Source organism: Lotus japonicus, chromosome 4 (assembly GCF_012489685.1).
Source record: "Lotus japonicus ecotype B-129 chromosome 4, LjGifu_v1.2".
Taxonomy (NCBI): Eukaryota; Viridiplantae; Streptophyta; class Magnoliopsida; order Fabales; family Fabaceae; genus Lotus; species Lotus japonicus.
In genome coordinates, this window is record NC_080044.1 from 76,364,713 (window position 1) to 76,388,014 (window position 23,302).

Here is a 23,302-nt window from a genome sequence, read left to right on the forward strand (position 1 = left end):
GTTTCAAATATTTTAATTTCTATGTACCGTCGACCAATGTGAGAAAATTTCTCTTTTTATTTAGTTTTATTAATTGACGTGACATATTATTGAAATTTGATTGGTTGACGGTGTAAAAAACTTTACACCATTGGAGCATCATCTTTTATCTATTTCAAAAAATCCTATATTTTATCGTGTGTTTATTCTTCTATTTTCTCTCATATTAAACAACAATTATTATTTTTCTTTCATCCAAGTTTTCTTTTATAATAAAAAATCATATCAATACGGTATTGGTCCAGTTATAAATAAATCAGACCCTTATTAAAATGATTAAAATGATTATACAAGTTGGAATCTTACAAAAAATTATGCTTCCACTTGGTTCTTATAAAAATGACTAAGCTACACCCTTCATTTGGTTCTTATAAATAAGAACGGAGGGAGTATGTTGAACCCTACAAAAAAATTATATGTTGGAAGAAATTGCCACAATTCTCCAAGAAGATATACACCATTTGAAGACCCAAAATAAGCACAAGTGAAGATAATATGCAAAATGAAAGAAATGGAAAAAGAATGACAATAATTAAGAAATGTGATGGGAAATAAATGGAAGCAAATTTAGTGGGGATGAGGAAGAATAGGAAAGTGGAAGATGAAAGAGTTAAAGTGATTAAAAAAATTTAAAAATTCACGAGATCAACTTGAGTTAAATATGCTTTTCACGTGGACGTTTGATCGGTCAAAAGAGATGACAAATTTTTTTTTTTTTAACTCGATGACAAATTATCAATTATACTTAATTTGATTAATAGATTTATGAGGGTTGTCTAAATAATTCATGATAAAGTTTGGGTTAAATAACTCATCATCTAATCACATTGGAGATAAATAGGTTGGAAATAAATTAATAAATAAAATATAGAAATTTCAACTCACATATCTCCAATGTGATTGGATGATGAGTTATTTAACTCAAACTTTATCACGAGTTATTTAGATAACCGCAGCATCATTTAAATGATTTAAAAGTCAGAGCGAAATAAAATAAAATAAAAAGTAAAAGCATGTTGAAAGAAGGAAAGATAAAAAGGAAGAACGGGCATTCATGAATTCTGAATTATGAGCTGCATCATTTCTATAGATTTCTTCAATATTTGATCAAGCACTTCGCTTTGCGCACTCTGACTAGGTATGTTGTGTTCTGTATGTTCCATTTCCAAGTCAGGAAATATATAGTTTTTGCATAATGGAATAACCTAAGTTGAGCATAATTTTCTTTTACTTTGCTTTTTTTTTTTTGGTATTATGATTCAATTCAACTTGCTAAGGCTTTCATCAACGGGAGAAAAACATCTCAAGGATTGTGGAGTATGGGTTTACATAGGAGACTCAGGTTGACTTGTATAAACATGGATTGAATTGAATATTAGATTTTAGTAAATATTTTGTCTGCTTAAATTGAAATGTTTTCAAATCAGTTATTTATTCAACTTCAGATGTTGTACTGCTTTGCAGGAGATGCAAAAATTTGAGATATGGCTGAGGGTTGAAGCTCCTGTGCTAGCATTACCCGGTAATCTTAAAGAAGGGTCAATTAAACTGTGCTGCATACTCCTGGGTCTTTGACAATTGAATTGGTCATTTGTTTAAAGCATTTTACTGTTTTATATTGATCATCGATCTGCAGGAAAAACAAAACTTATCATTAACGACATGATTTTGCTTCTGATTATAGGCTAGACATCCACTGTGCGAGACACATGGATACTCTGAAAGAAAAATATACATTTTCATACAAACCGGAGCTGTTGCGTTTGTTTGGTCTAAGGGATTTTATCTGTCTCTTGTTGAGTTACCCTGTCAAATTAGAAGAGGAAGGCATATTCAAGGAATGGACTAATGCATTCCCTAAATGGAGAGCTCGATTACTCACAGCAATATCATCTGATGAACACGGTGTGATAGACAAACCATGGTGGGTACTGACTGAGAGGGCACTGAGATGCATGGAAGGGTTTCTGCCCATTGAAATGATAAGTCAAATCAGACATAATGGGAGGATATTCTTCAACCGTAACGGTGCAATACCAGAAGCTATTCTTGATTTAACTGTTGATCTTGCAGCTGGCCAACTGATTCAAACCTTGTTCTCTATAGATGATTTTGCACCCAATACACGCTATATCAGGTTGTCAACCAAAAACTTTGATGAAAAAAGATCTGCTTTGAGCAAAATAGCAGCAGCCTTGGAAGACAAGCACATGAAGTTTGGAATTGATAAAGATTTTCTTAGAGTCATATGGATCGATGCCTCAACATATGACGGTGATTCCGAGGTTCGAGTTCAAGAAGAGATCAACAAGATGGTAGGTGTAGTGACGGAAGAGATGACGGGCAACAGATATTTGGTGATTCTAGTGGATAGAGACAGTGACAAGAAGCTAGATCCCAGAAATGTGCTTCTTCCAGCTGGAACTGTGCTGTTAATAACAACTGAACCATTAGCACAGGCACAAGAGGGTGATGAATTTGCAATTGCGTGCACAATTGATTTAAATATCAGGACCCAGGATCATCTGTTGTCTTGGGAAGTCTTTTGCAGCCATGCAGGCAGTGTCATGATCCATTCATCGAGGGCTATTCAGGAAATTGCAGAGCGAATAGTCAAGGAATGTCATGGTCACCTTCTTGCCATTGTCCTTGTGGCAAAGTCGCTGAAGAATGCGAAAGATGTTAAACAGTGGGAGCTTGCATTTGCCAAATTAATCCACACGAATCCTTCCTATGATTATCTAGAGAGTGATCAAATTGGCATTAGTAGAGCCATGGTCAATGCATTCGTCAATATCATTTGGGCGGACATTAATAAGATGCAAAAGCTTTTCCTCGAAGCCAGTTCATTTGTGTACAACATAAAAAGTGGGGTGCCAGGTGGCACCTTCACGTCTACTTGGGTTAATGCTAAATTATTGCACACGCCAGAAGCAACATATAGCATGAGAAGGCTTCTAGACTGTTCAGTCTTATTGCGGTGTAAAGGTGACAATGTCCGTTTGCCAATAGAAATATATGATATGATTGTATCATTACACAAGTTGTACCCTTCCATCATAAGGAATGGTGCTTTAGGATTGACAGAGCCGCCACATGTTGGACAATGGCATGGTCTTATTCAACTTGAATTGATGAACAATGAAATATCTGAGCTACCACAATCACCATATTGCCCTGAACTTAGAGTGTTGTTGTTGCAAGGAAATGCTGATTTGATGGATATTCCAGACTCATTTTTCAACCACATGCCTCTGCTTATATGCTTGGACTTATCCTACACTAGTATAAGGGATTTGCCCCCTTCTATCTCCAATTTGAAAGAGCTTAAGAACTTTTATCTCAGAGGTTGTGATCTCTTTATGGAACTAACACCGGAAATTGGACAACTGAAGAATCTTGAAGAGCTTGATCTTGATGGGACTTTTATAACATATCTGCCAGAATATATCGGAAAATTGATCAACCTGAAAAGATTGACCCTCTGCTTTGAGAGATACCATCATGGCAAAAAAGGCAATCAGATTTCCAACTCCACACTTATTCCTCTTGGAGTGATATCAAATCTGGTTCAATTGAATTATCTAAGCATCAATGTTGACCCTGAAGATGAGCGATGGGACGAGAATGTTCTTGGCATTTTGGTCGAAATTTTAGAATTGGAGATGTTGAAGTGGGTCAGCATATATATCCCAAAGGTTGACATTATGGACTTCATTCCTCCCCACAAATCTCTCGATTTCAGATTGGTTGTTGGTCATCATATGCAGCGTTTCATATCACGTGTAATTCCTGAAGTGGAGGAACAATTCAAATACAATGATAGCAGTATAAAATTTGTAAATGGTGTAAGTGTACCAAATGGGGTGAAGATCAATCTTTCACGTTTCAAGGCTTTATATTTGGATAGACATATGACCCTCAAGAGTCTCTCCGAATTCCACTTGAAGAATTTAAACATGTTGCAACTTTGCATCTTGGCAGAATGTAATGAAATGGAAACCGTGTTTGACGCAAGTTCTTCAGATAATGACCAAGTTAACATATTGGCAGAATGTAATGAAATGGAGACAGTTGTTGATACAAATGACTGTCTTGTGTTGGAGTCCTTGAATGTATTCTATATGAAGAATTTAAGAAGCATTTGCGAAGGGACTCCATTGCATTGCTTGAAGTCTTTGAGATTGCACACTTGCCCCATGTTAACTACCATCTTCTCCTTAAGTTTTATCCACAGTCTTTCCGTTTTGGAGGAGCTTATCATTGAAGACTGTCCAAAAGTAACCACCCTTATAAGTCATCACTTGTCAGAACATGAAGCACATATTTTCCTCCCTCGTTTGAGAATGATATCACTTCTCTATCTTCCGGCATTGGTCAGCATCTTTAATGGCTTCCATGTTGAACATGGTTTGGAAAAAATGGGATTTTATTACTGCCCAAAACTCCAAACTCTTTCCAAATCAGAGTTATCAAGCAAAAGATCTCTGAGAGTTATCAAAGGAGAAAGCAAATGGTGGGAAGCATTAAAATGGAATGAAGCAGAATGGGGATGCGCGGACCAACCCAGTTTTCTTGATCAAATATTTTCCCCAATTAATGAGGAGGCTGACATAATGACCCAACTAGCTGCACGTGACTATGAGGACCAGGTAACTTATAATTATTCTCTTCTCAAATTTCATTATGTTGTTGCCTTGTTGGTATTGATTTTTTAACCATAATTAAGTTTAATTACAATTTAAGCAAGGTAACAAAATCAGGACTTGGTAAATCTTTCATCTTATATAACACTAGTCATACAACAATTTTTATGAGCATACTCTGATAATAATAGACAGACGAAATAAGTTTGACTTAATTAGTACTATTAATTAGAAAAAAAGATTTAGACAACTACCCCTTAAACTTTTTCTTAAAGTAAAACAAAGAGGCCTTGAATCGTAGCAAATTCACAAGTAATTTTTTTTTCCATTGCAGTATGAAAGAGAAAGAAAGCAATTTGTTCCACCACCTCTCATATTAAACAACGAATTGCGTAAGAGCCGAAAGCGGACACGTGAGACACGTCCCGTAATCTTTCAGTACAACAACCCCAGCGAATTCTGGAAAGCCGTCGAGCGCCTCACTGGAGTACCCTCTGGCAACATCGGTGACACTTGCCTCACTGGAGTACCCTCTGTCAACGTCGGTGACACTTCCGACACAAGTGCGTTGACAGATTGTTTGAGAGACATGGAAGTGGAATGAGGAATGAGAGAATGTGACTAAGAAGGGAGGGTATGATCCTATTTCCACTATAATTATATATTTTCTGTAGTCGCCAATTTGTTATTTCTCTTGGCTAGTGTAATTATTACAATATTAAATAGTCGGAAACAATGCCTTTTATCTGATGCCTGGTTAGGGAGGGTGTTTTTCCACCAAGGACTTTTACATCTTGTTTAGAGACTCTTTGATCTTGGAAATAAAAAAGTAACTTATCATAGTCATATCCTTGGCTGAAGCTGAATATCAGTTTTTGCTTGATCAACCTTCTGGTCAGATGCTCAGATGTTTGAGTAAAAACGCAGTGTTATTGCTCAATTTTGACTAGGTATGTTTGATCACTTGCTACTAAAATCAAGATCTAATGGTATAACCTGAGTTGAACATAATTTTGAAAACGGTTCATACATCTTATTAGTTTGCATCTTTTCTGTATCATGATTCAAAATGCACACATGATCTCAATCACTACGCATATGGTGTTAATACTTCTCCCCCAGCAACTCAAACACTATACTTATGGGCCTTAAATTGGAAAGCAAAGCAGAGGAGGATGTCCAGGTGCAGGGGCCTTAAGCTAAAAATAAACCTAGAGAAGCGTGGGGGGTTAGAAAAAAAAGTGAAACATAATGGAACTAACACACGTGTATAAGACCACATCATCTTTGTTGGACACGTCAGCAATTCAGGTTGTGGTGAGGATCAAAATAAAAAATTGAAAAGTTTTAAGGACTAAAATGCAACTTTGCTTTGATGAATGACTAATTTCAGCTGATGGCATAGTTTGAGGACCAAAAATATATTTAAGCCTTGAATCTTTTGACTATCTTGTGATATGTTTAATTTGTATGGTTGATTTTTGTTTGCTCAAATAAGTTTTTAGTCCCCATAAAATTATTAATTTTTAAATTTAGTCCTTGTATTTTTTTTCATTTTGTTGTCTCTACTATTGGACTGGGCGAGCCCCTAGAGGGGCAACGCCCAGGGTTCACACCGCCCGGTGGCGCCCCAAGCCAGTAGGGTTGGGCCTCGTTCAGCCAGGCCCGCACGGCCCATTAAGGACCCTAGCATATGGGGGCCCAACACTACCTCTATAAATAGGTAGCAGATACCAATTGTAAGGGACTTTTGGCTCATTTGATGAAATAACACATGAAATTCAGCACTCTCTCTCTCATTCTCATTCTCTCTTAGCTCAATCCTCCACCTCTAGGTACTATACCTCTCTTCAATGTTCATTCCAAGAACATTTGGCGCCGTCTGTGGGGACTGTAAACTTTCTACTCTCATTCACGTGGATTGATTGTGCATGAAGTTACCTCTGATTGTGATTAGGCAATTCTCTGGTTTTCTGATTTTGATTCTGTGACTAGTGTTGGTTTTCCGATCGAGTTTGCATCGTTTCTGGTTTGGATGGAGACTCGACGCAGGAGGCAACATCATTCACCAATGCGACAGCGGATTTCGCCGCCTCGGCGGCCTCATCGTGTGGTCCTGGATTCTCCGGCACGAACGACAGGAGTACAATCGCCTTCTCCTCCTCCATCACCTCCTGTACCACCACCTCCTCCATCGCCTTCACAGGTGGGATCTCTGGAGCGCTCACCAGAGAATTCACCTGCTCCGGAACAACAACCGGCGGTGACACAGGAGCAATGACGCCATTTGATGCGCAGCATTGGCAACATCCAGCAGCGGAATGAGCATCTACAGGCTCAGTTAGATTTCTACCGTCGCGAGCAGCGAGATGATGGAAGCAGAGAAGCAGATTCCGTGGCTGAGTTCCGTCCGTTCTCGGAAGATGTCGAGAGTGTGGCGATTCCGGATAACATGAAAACGTTAGTTCTGGATTCTTACAGCGGAGATTCCGATCCGAAGGATCATCTTCTGTATTTTAATACGAAGATGGTGATAATTGCGGCGTCAGATGCGGTGAAGTGCAGGATGTTTCCATCGACGTTCAAATCGACGGCGATGGCGTGGTTCACAACTTTGCCGCGAGGATCGATTTCAAATTTCAGAGACTTCTCATCCAAGTTTCTAGTGCAATTCTCGGCAAATAAGAATCAGCCGGTGACGATCAATGACCTATACAATATTCGCCAGCAGGAAGGGGAGTCACTGAAAGAGTACATGGCAAGGTACAGCGCGGCGTCGGTAAAGGTAGAGGACGAGGAGCCTCGAGCTTGTGCTTTAGCATTTAAAAACGGTTTGCTGCCGGGAGGGTTGAACAGCAAATTGACACGTAAGCCGGCGCGCTCGATGGAAGAGATGCGTGCTCGTGCCAGCACTTATATTCTCGACGAGGAGGACGACGCTTTCAAAAGAAAGCGCGCGAAGTTGGAAAAGGGCGACACGTCGCCCAAGCGCGCGAAAAAAGATAGGAGCGGCGAAGATAAGGGGGATGGCAAGCAGCAGAGACCAGGTAAGGGGAAGTCGGTTTTCAAACTGACCAAGGAACAGTTGTATCCACGGCGCGATGATTATGAACAACGTCGGCCTTGGCAATCTAAGTCTCATCGCCAGCGGGAGGAAACTGATATGGTGATGAACACAGATTTATCGGATATGCTCCAAGGGGCGAGGGACGCAAATCTAGTAGATGAACCGGAGGCCCCAAAGTATCAGCCACGGGACGCCAATCCCAAGAAATGGTGTGAGTTCCACCGGTCCGCCGGGCATGATACGGATGACTGTTGGACTTTGCAGCAGGAGATTGATAAGTTGATTCGGGCGGGATATCAAGGAAATCGTCAAGGTCCGTGGCGCAACGGTGGCGATCAAAACAAAGCGCACAAGCGGGAGGAGGAGCGAGCGGACACCAAGGGCAAGAAAAAGCAAGAATCAGCGGCTATCGCCACAAAAGGGGTTGATGACACGTTCGCTCAACACTCAGGCCCGCCCGTCGGGACCATCAACACCATCGCCGGGGGATTTGGCGGCGGTGGCGACACTCATGTAAGCGCCATGTTCGTGCCGTTAATTCCGTTCATGAGGTCGCTTTTGGATTCGTACACCCTGACATAACAATCTCGATGGCGGACTTTGAGGGGATAAAGCCTCATAAGGACGACCCGATTGTGGTACAGTTAAGGATGAACAGTTTCAACGTTAGAAGGGTACTCCTGGATCAGGGTAGTTCGGCTGATATTATCTATGGTGATGCATTTGACAAGTTGGGACTAACTGACAATGATCTGACTCCATATGCGGGAACCTTGGTAGGTTTCGCGGGGGAGCAAGTAATGGTGCGGGGATACATTGATCTAGACACAATATTTGGGGAAGATGAGTGTGCCAGGGTTTTGAAGGTAAGGTATCTGGTTCTCCAGGTGGTGGCATCTTACAATGTCATCATTGGGCGAAATACATTGAATCGCCTTTGTGCTGTAATTTCAACAGCCCACTTGGCGGTCAAGTATCCGCTAAGCAGTGGAAAGGTGGGAAAGCTGAAGGTGGACCAGAAGATGGCGAGGGAGTGTTATAATAATTGCCTTAACTTGTACGGCAAGAAGAGTGCGTTGGTTGGTCATAGATGTTATGAAATCGAAGCTTCGGATGAAAATCTTGATCCCCGGGGCGAGAGGCGAGTAAATAGGCCCACGCCAATTGAGGAAACGAAGGCGCTAAAGTTTGGCGATCGCACTTTGAAGATTGGGACCAGACTGACGGAAGAGCAGGAGACGCGCCTGACAAAACTGCTTGGGGAGAACTTAGACTTGTTTGCTTGGAGCTGCAAAGACATGCCTGGAATTGATCCGAACTTCATATGCCATCGGTTAGCATTGAATCCAAGTCTCAAGCCAGTTTCACAACTCAGGAGGCGCCTGGGTGGCGACAAAGGGAAGGCGGTGCAACAGGAAGTCGACAAGTTGCTGGCGGCAGAGTTCATCAGGGAAGTGAAGTATCCGACGTGGTTGGCGAACGTCGTAATGTTGAAGAAAGCGAACGGGAAATGGCGAATGTGTGTAGATTACACAGACTTAAACAAAGCATGTCCAAAAGATTCGTATCCCCTTCCCAGCATCGATAGCCTTGTTGATGGTGCCTCGGGCAACGAACTGCTTAGCTTGATGGATGCTTATTCTGACTATCATCAAATCCGCATGCACCCGGCAGACGAGGACAAAACGACTTTTATGACCGCCAGAGTCAATTATTGCTATCGCACCATGCCGTTTGGACTAAAGAACGCTGGGGCGACCTACCAAAGATTGATGGATAGGGTTTTTGCTGGGCAGGTGGGAAGAAACATGGAGGTTTACGTTGATGACATGATTGTTAAATCAGTACGTGGTTTAGACCATCATCAAGATCTGGAGGAAGCATTTGGCGAAATAAGGAAGCACAATATGCGCCTCAACCCGGAGAAATGCTCTTTTGGTGTTCAGGGGGGCAAGTTTTTGGGATTCATGATCACATCCAGAGGAATCGAGATAAACCCAGAAAAATGCAAGGCGATTCAGCAGATGAAAAACCCTTCTAATGTGAAAGAGGTCCAACGTTTGACGGGGCGAATAGCAGCTTTGTCTCGGTTTCTTCCCAAGTCTGGTGACAGATCTTCCCCTTTTTTCAAGTGTCTTCGCAAGAATGTCGCATTTGAGTGGACGGCGGAGTGTGAGGAAGCTTTTGTTCGCCTCAAGGAACTCCTACCGTCACCGCCAATCTTGTCGAAACCAATACAGGGACACCCGCTGCATTTGTATTTTGCTGTGAGCAATAGTGCTCTGAGTTCTGTGATGTTGCAGGAGATAGATGGCGAGCATCGAATTGTTTATTTTGTTAGTCACACACTCCAGGGCGCGGAGGTCAGATATCAGAAAATTGAGAAGGCGGCGCTGGCGGTCCTCGTCACCGCCCGGCGGTTGAGACCTTATTTTCAGAGTTTTCCCGTGAAGGTGCGGACGGATTTGCCTTTGAGACAAGTATTACAAAAACCGGATTTATCGGGTAGATTGGTCGCCTGGTCGGTTGAATTGTCAGAGTATGGTTTGCAATATGATAAGCGGGGCGCGGTTGGTGCGCAATCACTAGCTGACTTTGTGGTCGAGTTGACTCCAGATCGGTTTGAAAGAGTGGACACTCAGTGGACTCTCTTCGTGGATGGATCCTCCAATAGTAGTGGCAGCGGCGCGGGAGTAACGTTAGAAGGGCCGGGGGAACTAGTGTTGGAGCAATCCCTGAAATTCGAGTTCAAAGCAACGAACAACCAAGCAGAATATGAAGCTCTCATCGCCGGATTGAAGTTGGCGCGGGAAGTGAAGATCGGGAGTTTGTTGATAAGAACGGACTCACAATTGGTGGAGAATCAAGTGAAGGGAACTTTCCAGGTCAAAGATCCTAATCTGATCAAGTACCTTGAGCGGGTACGGTATTTGATGACACTTTTTCAAGAGGTCGTGGTGGAGTACGTTCCTCGGGCAGAAAATCAGCGGGCGGACGCGCTGGCCAAATTGGCGAGCACGCGGAAGCCCGGCAATAACAAAAGTGTGATTCAGGAAACGCTGGCGTACCCAAGCATCGAAGGCGAGCTCATGGTCTGCGTGAACAGAGGGGAAACATGGATGGATCCCATAATATCTATCTTGGCGGGGGACCCGACAGAAGTGGAGCAATGCACGAAGGAACAACGGCGGGAGGCGAGTCACTATACCCTCATTGACGGACACTTGTATCGCCGTGGTTTCTCAACGCCATTGTTGAAATGCGTACCGCCAGAGAAGTACGAAGCGATAATGTCTGAGGTACATGAAGGAGTGTGCGCGAGCCACATCGGGGGAAGGTCTTTGGCTTGCAAGGTGTTGAGGGCGGGTTTTTACTGGCCCACCCTCAGGAAAGATTGTATGGACTTCGTGAAGTAGTGCAAGAAATGTCAAGTGTTCGCGGATTTGTCTAAGGCACCGCCAAAAGAGTTGGTAACGATGAGCGCCCCGTGGCCTTTCGCCATGTGGGGTGTGGACTTAGTCAGACCTTTTCCGACCGCCAGGACACAAATAAAGTTTATATTAGTGGCGGTGGACTACTTCACTAAGTGGATTGAGGCTGAACCCCTGGCCAAGATTACTTCTGCAAAGATAGTCAATTTCTACTGGAAGCGTATTGTTTGCAGGTTCGGGATCCCAAGGGCGATCGTATCTGACAACGGGACCCAGTTTTCAAGCAGCCAAACAAGGGAGTTCTGCAGGGAAATGGGCATACAGATGAGGTTCGCCTCTGTTGAGCATCCGCAGACGAACGGGCAGGTGGAATCTGAAAACAGGGTAATCCTGCGAGGACTAAGACGACGGCTTGCGGAGGCTAAGGGAGCTTGGTTGGATGAACTTCCGGCGGTGCTGTGGTCGTACAACACCACCGAGCAATCTACTACAAGGGAAACCCCCTTTAGAATGACCTATGGGGTAAATGCCATGTTGCCGGTGGAGATTGACAACTTTACATGGCGGACTCAACCAGGTTTTGAAGGGGAAAATCAGGCCAACATGGCGATGGAGCTGGACCTTTTGTCGGAAACGCGCGACGAGGCGCACATTCGGGAAATGGCGATGAAGCAGCGCGTGGCGGCAAAGTTCAACAGCAGGGTTCGCGTCCGAGATATGCAGGTCGGCGACCTGGTCCTCAAGTGGCGATCGGGAGCCCCGGGGAACAAGCTTACTCCTAACTGGGAAGGGCCTTACCGCATTATTAAAGTTCTTGGTAATGGGGCCTATCACTTAGAAGAGCTTGATGGAAGGCGGTTACCTCGGTCGTTCAATGGTTTGAGCTTGCGCTACTTTTATAGTTGATCGCAGGCGAGAAAGTGAACAAGGCGGAATCGCCGGAGCCAGATATCTTTAAGATTTTCCGAGGTGTTTTCAAATTCTCCAATGTATTGCAATAACAAGGCGTGCTCTTTTTCTCCGAAAGGAGTTTTTTAATGAGGCGCTCCATCAATAAAATAAAACGAAAATTCACGAAATTCGTGTCCAAAAATTCCAGGGATTCCCTGACGATCGGAATTGTCGATCGACATAAAGAATTACGGCGATCACTAAGTGGGACAAGCTTGATCCCCAAAGGGGCTTGCTGGAACCCTGAAGGTTGTGGCGATTCCACAAATGGCCTTTGACGCCTGGGAATCACCCTCCGGAAAGTCTGACGTGATCGCCGGTCCCGTAAACGATGTGCTGGGTAAGTCTCGCCAGAATACGACGAGCGCCGTTAGCTAGGCAAAAGTCTTGGGACCCCCAAATGGCCATTGGGATCCAAGCATTGTAAGCCCCGAGCGGGCAAAGCCCCGGGCGAAGTCCTCGAGAATGGAGGCCGTTTCTTCCTATTGGGGAAAACGTCTAAAGTCTTGGTGGTGGAATACCAAGCAACAAGTCCTAGTTAAAATTAAGGCACGAAATCGTTAGGCGTAATTCAATCATATGACGCGTGAAAAATAGCGCAAGATATAAGGTCGGCGAATGAATAAGGTGGAAGGCGAGTGCTTGGTCACTCAGGATGTTGAGTATTTTACTACTCTGGCGTGTTGAGGGGTTAAACTATGAAACTTATTCTTAAATTTTTTAAGCCATAAGAAGGCGGCGACTAAAAAATTTACGGCGGAAGCATTCCAACATGATTTACAAAATATCCAACGGCGATATAAAAAGCTATGGCGAAGGGTTACTTAAACATAGACGAATGGCGGAAAAGTACACTACAAGGTGACAGTAAAAGCTAAAGTAATGTTAAAATTACATTATTCATTGTTTTCTTTCTCCTGTTCTTCTTCTTCCTCTTCTTCTTCAGTCGCTGTCCAGAGGTTTTGGTCAATCAGGGGAGGATCGTCGGGACCAACCAGTCCTTCGGCGGTTATCTCTTTCATTACTCCCATGGCGCTAAAGTCAAAGTTCGGGTACAAATGTTGGGCCTGATCTTTGGCGAGGTAGAAACCGCGCTCGCGGTTGTCAAGGGCGATGTCAGCGGCTTGTTCCCTCGCCTCAGTGGCTTTGGCCTTCTCCGTCGCCAGCTCGTCCTCTAGCCTTTTGATCTTTGCCAGTTGGGAAGCAATCTCAGCATCTTTCGTGGCGAGGGCCTCGGCATGAGTTTCGGTCGCTTTCTTGATCTCCTCGGACGTAGCCTGCATCACCGCCTCCATGTCAGACTTCGCCAAGGCCAAGGACTCCGCAGACTTTTTCTCTTGCTCCGCCAACGCCTTCTTCACTAACTCCAGCTCAGCGCGCAGTATGGCAAGCTCTGACTACTTAGCAATCAACGCCTCACCTCGGGCGATCAAGTCCTTCTCAGCTTGCTCTTTTTCCTTTTTGCAAGCTTGAAGGCTTGCATCAAGCTCATCTGCTTCTTCCTTCATCAGCGCCAGCTGATCCTCCAGCTCGCCGATTTTAATCCCCGCCGTGCCAATCATCTTGTCGGCATAGACTTTGTCTTTTCCTGCCTGCGTCGCCAGTTTATCGAAACGCTTTTCCCAAGCAGCGGCGGCTTCTTGATGCTTAGCACTTTCGGCCTTCAACCGCTCAGCTTCAACGGTGGCGGCATTGAACTTCTCAAACGCGTGGGCAAAGATGCACCCAGCGCGTAGGAGGCAAGCAAGAGTCTCCTCCTTGGTGTCATTAAGGCCCCGACTCAAAACTTCTTTTTCTTTGGCGTCACGGTTAAGACCAGCAAGTAAGAATTCTGAGGGTTCAATGGCGTTGGGGAGCATATTATAATAGCTTGAAGAACCGGCCACGGGAGCAGGGGCTTGTTCAATTTGAGCCGCTTCAGAGGTAGTGGCAGCGCCAGGACAGGATTTTTCCCCTTGATGAGGCGGGGGAGGCATGGAGCTCGCATCATGTGTTGAGGGCGGGCTAGGAGGCGCATCTTGGCGAGAGGGAGACTTCGGGGTTTCATTTTCTTTTTCCTTCTCTCCAACAGGAGTGTTGGAAGTCGCAGCAGCTTTTGTGGCGTTGACACCGGCGAGTTTCTCGGCAGCTGAGGATTGAGAAATGTTGGTGGTTGTGGCACCGACGGAGGCGGCTGTGGCGCCAGCAGAGGACGCAGCGGCAAAAGCAGCGGTCGCACCGGCGGTGGCAGGAGTAGAAGCTGGTACGGTGGTTGGCTCGATAGCCGCGGCGACGGAGGCTTCAGTGACATTTTTGCCTTTAGGCGCAGCAGCAGTGGTGGGCTGAGCGCCAGGGTTGGATGTGCCGGCGCCGGAGGAGGCTTTGACCAATCTTCTCCTCTTGGGAGCTTTGGTGCTCTCGGCTTGGTTCTCAGCACCGCCCCGTTTTTTCACGTCGCCCTCAGTGTTGAACTTTGGGGAAAAGCGAGCCATTCTCCTCTCGCGGGCCTTCAGGAGCTCGGCGTTCGTGAAATTCATATCTTCTGTAACAATAAAAAATACGATCAGTGACAACATAGGAGACGAGAAAGGAAATGTCAATAATAAAAGTGAGCTATGGGCAACCTAAGTATTTGGGAGTTCTTGAGAGGTCAGCGCCCTCAAGGACTGTTGTGCAGTCAAGGATGGGAAGTGGGGCAAGGAGATTAAGAAAGGCTTTGTCGTTGGCGGACAAAGATTCCTCTGAAGGATCGGTGATCCCATTGGGCTTCTCCGTCCAGTAAAGAGGAAAAAGGGCGGTCCCGTCTCTAAGGGTGAATGCCTCTGGGTAGGCGGGATGAACCGCCACACGGAAGTACTTCCGTGCGAAGGAGGACTTCGCGTTACTTTTGTGAGGATGCAAGCACTTCCGGCCGGCTCGGGCCTTCAAGGAAATTCATCCTTTGTTTTTGATGGACTTGGGGTCGACGTCGTAGAGGTAGAAGAAACTGGTGGGGGATGGGGCGATAGGAAATACGCAAATACATGAATCTCTGATTGACGCGGGACCTAGAAAGATGGTGTACAAACGCCTACAAGATTAAGGAGTCGTGGTGGCCCGCCTCATTACCCGATCCACTGACTTGACGGGCAACCCGAGCTGGCAAGTCCACAAGTCCACAAGCGGCGCTTAAGATTTCAAAACACCGAATGAAGGCCCAGGCGTTAGGGTGGAGTTGGCAGGGAGCCGCGTTGATGTCGCGGAGGACGGTTTGGACAAAGGGCGAGAAAGGAAGCCTGATTCCAAGCTCGCTAAACATGTATTCATACGCAAAGAAAAAATGGGATCTCTTTACGTCGCCGTCTGGCTTATGAAGCCAGGGGCGGTCCTCAGGACTGCAAATCTAGATCCTGAGTTTGGCGTTAAACTCATCGTCATGAGACAAACCACCCAGGGAGTTCACGAACTGCACGATGAGATCGCTATTCTAGAAAATAGAAGGTTGGTCTATAGCCTCGTGAGTGGGGGCTATTTGGACTGGAAGGGGCAGAGTGGCGTAGGTTTTTAGTCGGTGAGGTGGGATCTCCGGGACCTCTAAACGGAGGCCGCCGGCGGCGGTGGCATCAGGGTCGCTTCCGGAGGAAGAAGAGGAGTGGTTAGGGGAGGTAGGGCTTGAAGCCATTTTTAGAAGACAGTAAAGTGAAAGAAAGGAAAATATGAGTATGTGTATGATGCAAAGATAAGGACAGTGGGACTCACCGGAGTAGGATGTGAAGAGTGGGTAACGGAAAGGGTGATAAGCGACGGCTCCGGAGCGGAAGTGGGCAGAGGGAGTTTGGTAAGCGATTAGGGAGGTAAAGAGGGGTCTCGGAAAGGGATGACTGTGGGGAAGAAGGGTTTTTATAGGAGAAGGGGGGAAGCTGGAAGGGTGACGCGTGTTGGACGCGTGTGGAAGGTTGGAAGTCATGATGGTTTTGGGGAGGTGGGTCGCGTGCAATGGGGAGTTACTGCGCACGATGGGACGGTTATGAAAGGTGAAGTGACGGTTCCGGAGAAAGAGGGAAATTGATGTAACCGACGCGTCACGTGGGACAGTCACGTGGGGCAGATAGGGATTTGAAAGGGTTTTAAAAGAAGGTAAAGCGCGAAAAGCCTCGCCACTATAAAGATCAAACACCATCGCCTGACAGGTGACACCAACAACAAAGTTCAGTCGCTCGCCGGGGTTATCGCCAGTCAATGATTGAATGATCAGCACATGACCCATGCCTGCCACCTTTCCCGCCGGCGAACAATCATACACCTGCTCCAACTTATCGCCAATACGAAGTAATCGTTCTCGCCGCTTGTGGACTTGTGGACTTGCCAGCTCGGGTTGCCCGTCAAGTCAGTGGATCGGGTAATGAGGCGGGCCACCACGACTCCTTAATCTTGTAGGCGTTTGTACACCATCTTTCTAGGTCCCGCGTCAATCGGAGATTCATGTATTTGCGTATTTCCTTGCGCTATTGGCGGTTTGTGTTTCATTTGCGCCATGTCGGCGACCTACACGCTTTATACATTCTTTGTTGATCCCGCCAAGTAGCGTGGCCAGGTGATCTTCTAGGCGGGGAAGCTATTGCAACTAGAAGCTTGGGAATAGTTCCCGCGCGTTGGTCGAAACCGCCAGCCGAGGAACGCCGTACCAAGTGGAAAGTGGCAACGGGCGACCTGCTAGGGGGATCACAAGGGGACAGAGATTGACGGTCACATTTTGGAGACACACTTCGCTCTCCTGCTTCGAGCTTGTGGACTTGCGGACCAAGGGCGCTCGCCCTTCATCTTTTCACGCCATGTTGGCGACTTGGATTTTTGCATACACGATGGATAAGCATTAGGCAGTTATGTCATATTTTTCTTAAAGACACACTTAGCTCTCATGCTTCGAGCTCGGTGTCTTGTGGACTTGTGGACTGGGCGAGCCCCTAGAGGGGCAACGCCCAGGGTTCACACCGCCCGGTGGCGCCCCAAGCCAGTAGGGTTGGGCCTCGTTCAGCCAGGCCCGCACGGCCCATTAAGGACCCTAGCATATGGGGGCCCAACACTACCTCTATAAATAGGTAGCAGATACCAATTGTAAGGGACTTTTGGCTCATTTGATGAAATAACACATGAAATTCAGCACTCTCTCTCTCATTCTCATTCTCTCTTAGCTCAATCCTCCACCTCTAGGTACTATACCTCTCTTCAATGTTCATTCCAAGAACAACTATATTTTGACATTTCATTTTTGTCTTGGACATTAGTTTTCCGTTTAAACGAGATAGATGTTCAATGAATCATAACTCTCAGCTATGATTCATTTATACTCCTTTTCCACCTTCATTTTCTATCTATTTCTCTTGTCTTTTTCATTCAAATTACATATCACTTCTTTACTTTCTCTCTCTTTTCTTTTTATCTCTTTCCTTCATCCATCACTTTCCACCTCAATATGAGGTGTGAACAAAACAATATTAATGTTCAACTAAGCGTGACACAATAACACCTGCTCCCTTTCCCAGTTCTCCTCCCCTATTGAAAATACCCCAAGACAACACTTCAACCCCTCCCCAGCTCTCCTTCCTTCTCATTGCTCCCCCCACCCTCCCGCCCCAGCCTCCATCCGCATCCACACACACACACTATGACTCCTTCAGCCCTATATCACCCGTCACGGTCCTCGACTGCTGCCACAGTGGCTTACTGATGAAGGGCCATGAGCCTCCATGTCCTCGTCAACACCATCTAATACGACTTGGGCTGGTTCAAGGAAAGCAAAATTGTCACTCATATTTGCGATTCCATAACAACAAGATTGGTTTGGGGTTGCATGGCAAGGTGGCCCCGACGACCATAGGAGCTGTGTTGTTGGTGCTGGGTGCCACAAGGTTGGCCTACAAGCTCATTCATTTATGCGTTGTGAGTAGGAAGAGGAATAAGGGGGTGGGAGGAGGACTAAAATTAGTGAAAGAAAACTTGGAGGGATCAAAACTCATACAAAAGTTCACGTGGACTCTCTTAAGTTGATTAGGCAAAAAATGGCTGGTGTCTAGGCAAAAAATGTACTAGTGTACAACCATGGAAAAATCTTAACATCACTTATCCTTATTTCAAATAGAAAAAAAAATTAGTGACAAAATTATGGAAAGAAATTCAGATATCAATTTAGTTGCGGTGTTCCTCATAGGTTATTAGAAATTTGGAGGCCTATACTCAACCACAAAAGCTAGCTCAAGAGTTGAGGTTTGCACTACCCTTATAAAGGCTATCTATGCTCTATCTCTAGCCAATGTGGGACTTCTAACACACCCCCTCACGTTCAGGACTGAACAACCTGGAACGTGGGATCAACAACAACGGGTGGCCCAATAATGGGAGGTCTCCACAACAAACAACAACTGGATCTAGGATAGGCTCTGATACCATATTAGAAATTGGGAGGCCTATACTCAACCACAAAAGCTAGCTCAAGAGTTGAGGTTTGCACTACCCTTATAAAGGCTATCTATGCTCTATCTCTAGCCAATGTGGGACTTCTAACATAGGTGCCAACCTATTCTGACACAATAGAAAGAAAAGAAAAAAACATGTCGCCACCTTCCTCGTATCTTTTCCCTTTCTATCTGAGTTTCTTCGTATTTCAAACTCATGCATTTGAATTCCTTAATTCACCGGTAATTTCATCTTCGTTTCTTTTTCTTTCTAATCCATATTCACATGCACACACGCACGCATTTTTTAATTTCTCTCTGTTTCGTTCAATTGCTTGTTCTGTATTTTGTTGTTGATTTCTTATCGATAAGATTCATTTAATTTCTGACATTTTGACAACCATATGAATTCTTTGATATTTGAGAAAATATTATGGGAAATGTGGTTTCAATACTTTTGAATTTCTATGAACATTTCGGGATTTCGATCAAATGGAAAATGAAAATGCCCTGCCTATGATTTATTGATTGATTGCTTATGAATGAATAATGTTGGTAAATGCATGTCTATGGAAAATCTTAATGTGTTATTGGATTTCATTGGTTTTTGGTTTCATTAGTCTTTAACCAGATATTTCTTTCTTCTTTAGGTAGTTTAGCTTGTCTTCCATTGTTGGAGTTGCACCTTGGATGATTGTGGGCATCAAAGATGGCAATGAGCAATAAACGGTTGGAATTTGGGAGGCCTGTCTCAAGTATGCCATGATCCTTTGATACTTAACGCGATACTCTCTTTGCATTTACCTGATATACCTTCATCTGCAGTTTAATTAACTCTCCACTAGCACACAATCATCACAACTCGCCTCATATAAGTGCTTATTCATAAGCTTCTTTGAAAAACTTATTGAAAAAAACTGAAAAGAGCTTATAGCTACCTGGAAGCCTTTATTCCTAAGCTTATCTGAGAAGCATATCAAAACAATCTAAAAAAAGGCTTATAGGTAGATAATCTATTTGCATAAGTCTAACCAAACACATACTTACGTGTTATGCTATAAGATAAGTTCAAATAAGCTCTTACAAACACACCCGGAGTTTTGGCTTTATGTTCGCAAAAACAGGACTGGCTTAAGGCAAAGCTTGTCTTGCTTATTTTCATGTACAATTGTGAAATGCAAAGCTATTTTTACTTATTTTTCTTTGAGAGGTTGAATGATTGGCAGGTCTCTTACAGGTAAAAGAAGATTGAAGGATTTATTGGTCCAAAAAGATAATCGCTTTTGTGCTGATTGTAATGCTCCAGATCCTAAATGGGCGTAAGCGTATTCATCTTTATACATGGCTTCTTCTTTTTTCTGGTTTATGGTCATGGTCAATGATTAGATTACTCAAAACCAAGGTTTGAGTGTTGAGTGTAGGAAATCAGCCACATGACATTTAATATGATGAAAAATTTGGAATGCATATTACCTTAACTGAAAATTCATTTTTTGAAATTCTTCTTCAGGTCAGCCAATATTGGAGTGTTTGTATGCTTAAAATGTTGCGGTGTGCACAGAAGTCTTGGTACTCATATTTCAAGGGTAACAATTCCAGATCCCTTACTTATGAAATATTTTCTTTCTGCTAATGTGGAATATTTAAACCGAGTTCCTTCTCCATTTGTCCTGAACAAATTTAATTTCTAATAACCTATATATGTGGCTAGTTATTTTCTATAACTTGTATTTGAACTAGGCTCAACTTGATTTGGTAAGAAGATCATCGATCACTATTATGTGGCTATACTCATGAAACAGCCTGGCCAACTTTGTATTATGTTTGGTTGAATTATTTCCAACTTTACTACCTTATGCTTGTGAGGCATCCTCATTGTTACATTCCAAATAAGCATGCTCTGACATCTTCTGTAACTCAAATGAAAGATAAGCTAAAATTAGTGACCTATGAGATCAAAAGTAATTTTTTTGCAAATAAAGGTTTCTATTCAGCATAACACTAGTCATTCTGCTGTAGCTTTTGTCGTCAAATCACTACACAACTGCTAGACACAAGTTTTAGATGTAATAAGTGAACTGTGAAAGGAACCTCCAAAATTCCTAGTTAAGAAGCAAACTCAGTAATAATGCATAAAGCCATTGAATTGGCATTCTGTGAAATGTACAACTAACATTTTAAGAAAGTTAGTCATGTCAATTACAATTCAGCTTCAGTTTATGTGGCATGAAATTAAGCCAAATCAACCTTCACTCGGGAGAGTTACAAGAAGCATCTTTTTGGGATCATGTTCTGTCATGTTCTTTGTTTTCAATAAGTTGTGCCTAAAAAGTTAATAGGGCATAGATGCTGAACTTCTTTTTTATGTTTGTCTTATCATGCATTAAGCCTTGAGACATTTTTAATTACTTTCAGATTTTGTCTGTGACACTGGATGAATGGTCAAGTGATGAAATAGATGGAATGATGGAAGTAGGAGGAAATGCTTCTGCTAATTCAATTTATGAGGCTTATTTTCCAGAAGGATATACAAAACCTGGACCAGATGCCAGTCATGAGGAGCGCGCAAAATTCATCCGGTTAGACACATTTTCATATGATCATCTGACTTGTTATGAATTTCTGTCCTCTCACCCCAATTTTCTTTCTTCTTCTCATGTTTTTTTTTTTTATAATTTATTAGTCATTTATTTTCTTGATTTTGTTTGTACTCCTCTTCTGTTACACTTTTTAATCACAGTTCATTATCCTTGGTTGAGCACTGACTAATCAGCATGACAGTGCGATATTGTTCATTGTAGCACCATCAATGGTACCAACCTGGTCAATACTCAAGTTAGGAGTGACATTTTAATGATCATAAATTTGACTATTAAAATTCTTTAGACTAATCAGCCAATAAATCATCATAAATTCTTTAATTTAAAGAGTAAATTTTTTATTTAGATTAATCCTAACCAGTGACAACTTTGACTGCAGGTCAAAGTACGAGCATCAAGAATTTTTGAAGCCTAGTTTGCGCATTGTGTCAGGAAAAGGGTCAACACAAAGCAATCGGCAATCAAGTTTCTCCAAAAGGATTATAGATAGTTTTCGAATTACCAAGAGCTCACCGAACATGGTGATTATATTTTAGTTCCTTAGATTCTAAATGTTATTGTTTGTTGACCATAAGTTGATTTGGCATATGAATGTGAACCAGATGAAATTCTTTTAATCAAAGACAATTTCATAAACGTATGGATGCTGACCAAAAAGCACTTAGTGTTGTTTTAGTAGATAAGCTGCAATAAATGTTCTTTAGTCTGTTCCAAACGGGCTTACAGGCGTGTTTGCTTCGTGCATCCAACTTTACTACTCCGGTAGTAAAAGAAATGAAAATATTTTTTGCGAGTGGTTTTCTTGAATGTTTGACTGATATTGGAGGTGAAAACAGGAAGGAATGGTAGAATTTATTGGAATGTTGAAGGTGAAAGTGATTAAAGGCACAAATTTAGCAATCAGAGATATGATGACAAGCGATCCATATGTTGTCTTGAAACTTGGCCAGCAGGTTGGTTTTTCAAATTAGCATTCTTGGGAAACTATTGCTCTTTATTTTTTATTTTCAGCTGAAGAATATTGGATGCTGATAACTTTGTTTCTGAATTGACAATGGTGCTTTTGCTTTCAGACTGTTCAGACAACTGTAGTAAAGAGTAATTTGAATCCTGTCTGGAATGAGGAACTTATGCTATCTGTTCCTCAGCAATTTGGACCAATTGATTTGGTAAGGTTGAATTTTATCTCAAGTATTGAATGAAAATCTTACCCTTATGGACTTAATTGCACTTTTAGTCCCTTCATTGTAACTGATGTGTGATATTGGTCCCTATAATTCTTTTAGCAAATTTAATCACTCCATTTTAAAAACTGTTACAATCACTTCTATTCTATTATAAACTCTTACATTCCAACTTTTTAAGTGAAATCCTAACAAATGACACACAATTTTGATGCTTTGCATTGCAGAAGGTGTTTGATCATGACTATTTTTCAGCTGATGACATAATGGGAGAAGCAGAGATTGATCTTCAACCCCTGATAACATCTGCAATGGCATTCGGAGATGCCGGAATGTTCGACGATATGCAGATAGGAAAATGGCTGAAATCCAATGACAATGCACTTGTAGGAGATAGCACTGTCAACATTCTTGATGGTAAGGTTAAACAAGAGATGACACTGAAGCTTCAGAACGTTGAATCTGGAGAATTAGACTTAGAACTCGAGTGGATACCCCTTGATCATTAACGAGTACATTACTGCTATTAACTTATCAATTGCTTTCTGTTGAATAAATATATTTTATTTTTCTCCTACTTTTCTAAACTTTCTGTTTCCATTTCTTTATTCAATTAAACTATCTACTAAATTTGGTGAATTACTCGGGTTGGTTTAGGTACGTTTTTTTGTCTAAAAAAATATCATTATTTTTGCAAATAAGCCCTCTTAAATAATTGTAATTTATCAAATTAACCTTTTTAATAACCAAGTAAGTTGACACATTAGTTCAATATTTACCCTTTGAGCATTTCATCTTTTGAGTAAGTGTTTGGATCTCAACTTGTGTAAATCGAAAAAATTCATTAGTAAGCTACTACCCCTTAGTATGCTGACTGTGAGACAAGTAATTAATCACATGACTATCTATTGTGGCACATTTAACATCTACTATTAGTATATCACACGATTGACACTTGTATCTCAATGATTATA

The 23,302-nt window shown here is 43.0% G+C and overlaps 2 protein-coding genes across 8 annotated transcripts; both read left to right on the forward strand.

The window, feature by feature from the left end:
* Nucleotides 1-1,039: 1,039 nt before the first annotated feature.
* On the forward strand, nucleotides 1,040-5,531 carry LOC130715015 (disease resistance protein RPS2-like). Of its 4 annotated transcripts, XM_057565006.1 has the most exons (5): nucleotides 1,040-1,177; nucleotides 1,317-1,381; nucleotides 1,504-1,561; nucleotides 1,724-4,691; nucleotides 5,020-5,531. In XM_057565006.1, exons 4-5 carry the CDS (start codon nucleotides 1,749-1,751, stop codon nucleotides 5,287-5,289), a joined length of 3,213 nt encoding a protein of 1,070 aa, XP_057420989.1. In that variant the 5' UTR covers nucleotides 1,040-1,177; nucleotides 1,317-1,381; nucleotides 1,504-1,561; nucleotides 1,724-1,748; the 3' UTR covers nucleotides 5,290-5,531. The 4 variants fall into 4 exon arrangements, with proteins under 4 accessions (XP_057420989.1, XP_057420990.1, XP_057420988.1 ...); XM_057565007.1 differs by lacking the exon at nucleotides 1,317-1,381 and having other exon boundaries at nucleotides 1,051-1,177; nucleotides 1,485-1,625; XM_057565005.1 differs by lacking the exon at nucleotides 1,317-1,381 and having other exon boundaries at nucleotides 1,051-1,177; nucleotides 1,485-1,561.
* On the forward strand, nucleotides 5,181-22,967 carry LOC130715017 (ADP-ribosylation factor GTPase-activating protein AGD12-like). Of its 4 annotated transcripts, XM_057565010.1 has the most exons (10): nucleotides 17,724-18,300; nucleotides 18,659-18,787; nucleotides 19,195-19,299; nucleotides 19,782-19,863; nucleotides 20,055-20,130; nucleotides 20,960-21,123; nucleotides 21,524-21,665; nucleotides 21,981-22,097; nucleotides 22,218-22,313; nucleotides 22,556-22,967. In XM_057565010.1, exons 3-10 carry the CDS (start codon nucleotides 19,254-19,256, stop codon nucleotides 22,835-22,837), a joined length of 1,005 nt encoding a protein of 334 aa, XP_057420993.1. In that variant the 5' UTR covers nucleotides 17,724-18,300; nucleotides 18,659-18,787; nucleotides 19,195-19,253; the 3' UTR covers nucleotides 22,838-22,967. The 4 variants fall into 4 exon arrangements, with proteins under 4 accessions (XP_057420992.1, XP_057420994.1, XP_057420993.1 ...); XM_057565009.1 differs by lacking the exons at nucleotides 17,724-18,300; nucleotides 18,659-18,787 and adding an exon at nucleotides 5,181-5,319; XM_057565011.1 differs by lacking the exons at nucleotides 17,724-18,300; nucleotides 18,659-18,787 and adding an exon at nucleotides 5,501-5,635.
* The last annotated feature ends 335 nt before the right edge of the window (nucleotides 22,968-23,302 follow it).

Excerpts from the sequence above, each read along its gene's own strand:
- LOC130715015 (XM_057565006.1), top strand. The coding sequence starts at position 1,749 with ATGGATACTCTGAAAGAAAAATATACATTTTCATACAAACCGGAGCTG. Across the intron at positions 4,692-5,019 it reads CACGTGACTATGAGGACCAG|TATGAAAGAGAAAGAAAGCA; the intron begins GTAACTTATAAT and ends TTTCCATTGCAG.
- LOC130715017 (XM_057565009.1), top strand. The coding sequence starts at position 19,254 with ATGGCAATGAGCAATAAACGGTTGGAATTTGGGAGGCCTGTCTCAA. Across the intron at positions 19,300-19,781 it reads ATTTGGGAGGCCTGTCTCAA|GTAAAAGAAGATTGAAGGAT; the intron begins GTATGCCATGAT and ends GGTCTCTTACAG. Across the intron at positions 20,131-20,959 it reads TTGGTACTCATATTTCAAGG|ATTTTGTCTGTGACACTGGA; the intron begins GTAACAATTCCA and ends AATTACTTTCAG.